General features: G+C 38.7%; 1 protein-coding gene across 1 annotated transcript in view; it reads right to left on the reverse strand.

Moving 5' to 3' along the window:
- Window positions 1–4,826, reverse strand: part of MINOS1 (mitochondrial inner membrane organizing system 1) — a 36,131-nt gene that overhangs the window by 2,828 nt on the left and 28,477 nt on the right. Inside the window, exons 2-3 of the mRNA XM_003783841.2 lie at window positions 3,396–3,443; window positions 1,995–2,104 (exon numbers count right to left, since the gene is read on the reverse strand). Coding sequence (XP_003783889.1) covers window positions 1,995–2,104; window positions 3,396–3,443 — 158 coding nt within the window. The remainder of the gene's footprint in view (window positions 1–1,994; window positions 2,105–3,395; window positions 3,444–4,826) is intronic.

The raw sequence follows: 4,826 nt of genomic DNA on the forward strand, positions 1-4,826 counted from the left end.
TTTTTTTTTTTTTTTGGTTGCAGCCATCATTGTTTGGTGGGCCCAGGCTGGATTCGAACCTGCCACCTTAGGTGTATGTGGCTGGTGCCTTAGCCACTTGAGCCACAGGCACCGAGCCAATCATTTAAATTCTAAAGTAAGGCAAAGGAGCCAGCACAGTGGCTCAGGACGGTAATCCCACTTCTTTGAGAAGCTGAGGTAGAAGGATAACTTGCAGCCTGGGCAACATAGCAAGACCCCCATCTTTACAAAAAATAATTTTAGCCAGGCCTGCTGGCATGTGCCTCCAGTCCCAGCTATTAGGGAGGATAAAGCAGGATCCCTTGAGACCAGGAGTTCAAGGCTGCAGTGAGCTATAATGATGCCACTGTACTTCAACCTGGGCAAAGGAAAGAAGGGAGGAAGGGAGAAGGAAGGAGAGAGGAAGGGGGAAGGAGAAGAGGAAAGAGAAAAGGAAAGCCAAGGAAATGGTGGGTACATATGAAACCTTCAGAAAGCATGCGCCTTCTTCCCTTCTGAGGCATGGATAACAATTTTCCAGCTTTTTTACAGCATTAAAAATCTATCTGGGCTAGGCGCAGTGGCTCATGCCTGTAATCCTAACACTCTGGAAGGCCAAAGTAGGTGGATAGCTTGAGCTCATGTGTTCAAGATCAGCCTGAGCAAAAGCAAGAGGCTGTCTCTACTAAAAACAGAAAAACTAAGGCAAGAGGATTGCTTGAGCCTGAGTTAGAGGATGCTGTGACCTATGACGCTACAACACTCTACCCAGGTTGACAGCTTGAGATTATATATATAAAAAAATCTATCTGAAGACTAGGGCTTCAGCAGAATCATGCAGGACTTTCAGTCAAAACTGCCTTCTTTAACTAAAAAGCAGAGTAATACAGCTGAGACCTTCTAGTCTCTGGATTTATCTTAAATATGTGTGAAATATTTACAGGACTTTGAGATCTTTGACTCAAAAAAAAAGTCTCACTATGTTCCCCTCAGTAGAGTGCTATGGCATCACAGCTCACAGCAACCTCAAATTCTTGGGCTTAGGCAATTGTCTTGTCTCAGCCTCCCAAGTAGCTGGGACTACAGGCACCTGCCACAATGCCCAGCTATATTTTTTTTGTTATAATTGTCATTGTTGTTTGGCAGGCCCGGGCTGAGTTCAAACCTGCCAGTTCCAGTATATGTGGCTGGTGCCCTAACTACTGAGCTACAGACGCTGAGCCAGAACTCTTGAGATCCTAAATACAAAGTGCTACTTATAGACAGTTAACACAAATCTACTTTACCACTGATGATAAACTTCAGGCAAGTTCATTAATTCCAACCAACTAACATAGATGTATATATCTAAATGCACATGTGCACGTGAAAGCACAGGGGAGACTTTTAGCACCAAAGTAGTGTTGACATTGCTAAAGGCAGAAGAGGGATTAGGATCTCGTTGTTGCCACAAGGACACACAGTTTATTCATTATATACACTCCTTCTTCCAAGGCTCAGAAGAAACCTCTTTTTCTTCTAAAAAAAAAGAGAAATATAGGCTCGATGCCCATGGCTCAGTGGGTAGGGCTTTGGCCACTTACACTGGGGCTGGTGGGTCCAAATCTGGGCCAGGCCTGAGCCTAGGCCTGGGCTGGGCCTGCTAAACAACAATAGCCGGGGGTTATGGTGAGTGCCTGTAGTCCCAGCTACTTGGGAGGCTGAGCTAAGAGAATCGCTTAAGCCTGAGAGTTTGAGATTGCTGTGAGCTGTGATGCCATTGCACTCTACAAGGGTGACATAGTGAAACTCTGTCTCAAAGAAAAACTAGCCAGGTGTTGTGGCAGGCACCTGTAGTCCTAGCTACTTGGGAGCTGAGGCAAGAGAATCACTAAAGCCCAACAGTTTGAGGTTGCTGTGAACTGTGACACCACCGCACTCTACCCAGGGCAACACAGTGAGATTCTGTCTCAAAAAAAAAAAAAAAGAGAGAGAAATATAAATTTTGTACATACTTTGACATATTTTCCATGTAGAAGATACGGAGCCTGGAAATCATGCTGACAATTGGAGTAGGCCATTCCCAATCCCAAGCCAGAACCAAAGGCTAACGGCCACGTTTTTCCTAGTGATCAAAAAAAGAAAAATCCCACTAGAGAACCATTAAGAGATGATGAAGCTCCCCAATCCCTTTAAATACATCTAGTTAGGTTCAATAAACATTCATCATGCATCATACTGATAACTATAATAAATCATACATGTTTGTCAAAGTTTCATCAATGGCCAAAGGGAGTAGGGGTATTAATTAGTAAACTTATCAATTTAGAAAATATTAAGTACCTATGCTGCTGGGTTCAAGGAAAATAAGAGGTACAATAAATATATCAACAGTAGATACAGTTGAACCCTTTAACTTCTATATGAGCTCTAATCATCTGTTCAGCATAAGTAATTTCTTAACCATATCCAAAATAATACCTTTCAGCAAGGTGCTTGAATTCTAAAAATACATAAGAATTTCACTAATATTTATACATCCTTTAGTCATAGTAAACCAATCTGTAAAGACTTACTTCATATCAGCACTATTTTTTTTTTCTTTTTCTTTTTTTGGAGATAAGAGTCTCACTATGTCACCCTTGGTAGAGTGCAGTGGCATCACAGCTCACAGCAACCTCAAACTTTTGGGCTTAAGCGATTCTCTTGCCTCAGCCTCCCTTGTAGCTGGGACTACAGGAACTTGCCACAACGCCCAGCTATTTTTTTGTTTGTATGTTTGTTTAGCAGGCTCAGACTGGGTTTGAACCCACCAGCCCTGGTGCATGTGGCCAGTGCCCTAAGTGCTTGGCTACAGGTGCTAAGCCAGCACTATATTAATTGTAATTGTCTTAGTGATATTTCGTGTCAGTTCTTCATGGAAAGAGGTCAAAGTGACCCTCTGACTTCTATTCAATATCCAAACTTCAGATGTTCTTCCACAGAATGAAAGGAATATTGCCTGCCCTTTGCTTAGGAGAATTTTTGGCCAAGAAGCATGCATGTGTATTTCTGTTCTACTTGTTTTTATTACCAGCGGGACTCTCATTTTCAAGTTCTTCTAGAAAAAAGACTGTAATTACTTAGAAATATTTCAGCATGTAGATTTAGCCAAATTGCTCACTGGCACCAAGTACAGGCTTTTGAAATGATATCATAGTTAAGATAACAGACACCCTGACTCAATGCCCAGGGGGAATGCTAGAGGTGCCCAACCCATTTTGAACTCTTCTTTCAAAATCCACATTCTCTGGTCTACCTAAACCCGCAAACGGATAGGCTGGCAGCCACCTACACATGTCTTCTGGAAGTGTCCTTGCTATGTCTATGTTATACACTATGACATTGTGTTGAAAAAGCAATAAAGTCACACTTACTTTTAAAGAAGGTAAGTGAGAAGACGATTCCTAATCCCAAACCAGTACCTACAAAGAGGGGGAAAAAACATGTTAGATAACATTAACATTTCCTAAAAATGAACATCATAAAGCAGATTACTTTTTTCATAATTAGGTCTAAAGTTAATCTTCTCATTTTTAACCTTTCTTCTTATTGTCAAGGGCTTTATAGATGCCTTTAGTCCTCTGCCCGCAGTGATAATAAAATAAAATAAAAGCTTTATTCTCATTCTGTCCAGAAAGGTTGGGGGGGAGGGGAGAAACAAGCCGAGAGACCGTTCTAGGGTAGACCTTCTCTGAATCCTGGGCTCTCCTACCCATCTCACCCAGGGTACTGCAGCCAAAACATCAGATAAATAATGCCACTTGAAGCTCCCCTTGTCACGTCAGCACTTTAAGTGACAGCTACTTTCTCAGGAAGATGAAAATGAGTGACCCGATATAATTCCTAAGGGCTGCACCAGTACACAAGCCACTGTCCCGAGAGAAAAGACATCCCTCATGAGCCCCAAATGTGGAGATTAATCCTCTTTTTACTCATCAAGCATTTTTAACCACAATCTTTTGAAATGAAAGACAAACACAAGCCTTTGTTAGTGGTCTGGTAGAAAAAATACTAGTAATATTTAAATATTTAATTTTAAATTAAACTTTAAAATTAAACTAAATTAACTTTTAACTAACTTTAACTTTTAAACTAAATAAACTAACTTTTAACTAACTTTAAAATTAAACTAAACTAACTTTTAAACTAACTAAAACTAACTTTTAAACTAAACTAACTTTTAACTATAAAATTAAACTAACTTTTAACTAACTAAACTTTTAACTAACTTTAAAATTAAACTAAACTAACTTTTAAACTAACTAAACTAACTTTTAACTAAAATTAAACTAAACTAACTTTTAACTAACTAAACTGTTAACTAAACTAATCTTAACTAACTTTAAAATTAACTAACTTTTAACTAACTAAACTAACTTCTAACTAACCTTTAACTAACTTTTAATGAACTAAACTAATTTTTAACTAACTTTTAACTAGCTTTAAAATTAACTAACTCTTAACTAAACTAACTCTTAACTAACTAAACTAACTTTTAACTAACCTTTAACTAACTTTTAACTAAACTAACTTTTAACTAACTGAACTAACTTTAATTAACTAACTTTTAACTAACTTTAAAATTAAACTAAACTTTTAACTAACTTTAAAATTAAACTAAACTTTTAACTAACTTTTAAACTAACTAAACTAACTTTTAACTAACTCTAAAATTAAACTAAACTTTTTTTTTTTTTTTTGAGACAGAGCCTCAAGCTATCCCCCTGGGCAGAGTGCTGTGGCACCACAGCTCACAGCAACCTCCAACTCCTAGGCTCAAGCGAGTCTCCTGCCTCAGCCTCCCA

Source organism: Otolemur garnettii, unplaced genomic scaffold (genome assembly GCF_000181295.1).
Source record: "Otolemur garnettii isolate 467f Iridium unplaced genomic scaffold, OtoGar3 scaffold00009, whole genome shotgun sequence".
Taxonomy (NCBI): domain Eukaryota; kingdom Metazoa; phylum Chordata; class Mammalia; order Primates; family Galagidae; genus Otolemur; species Otolemur garnettii.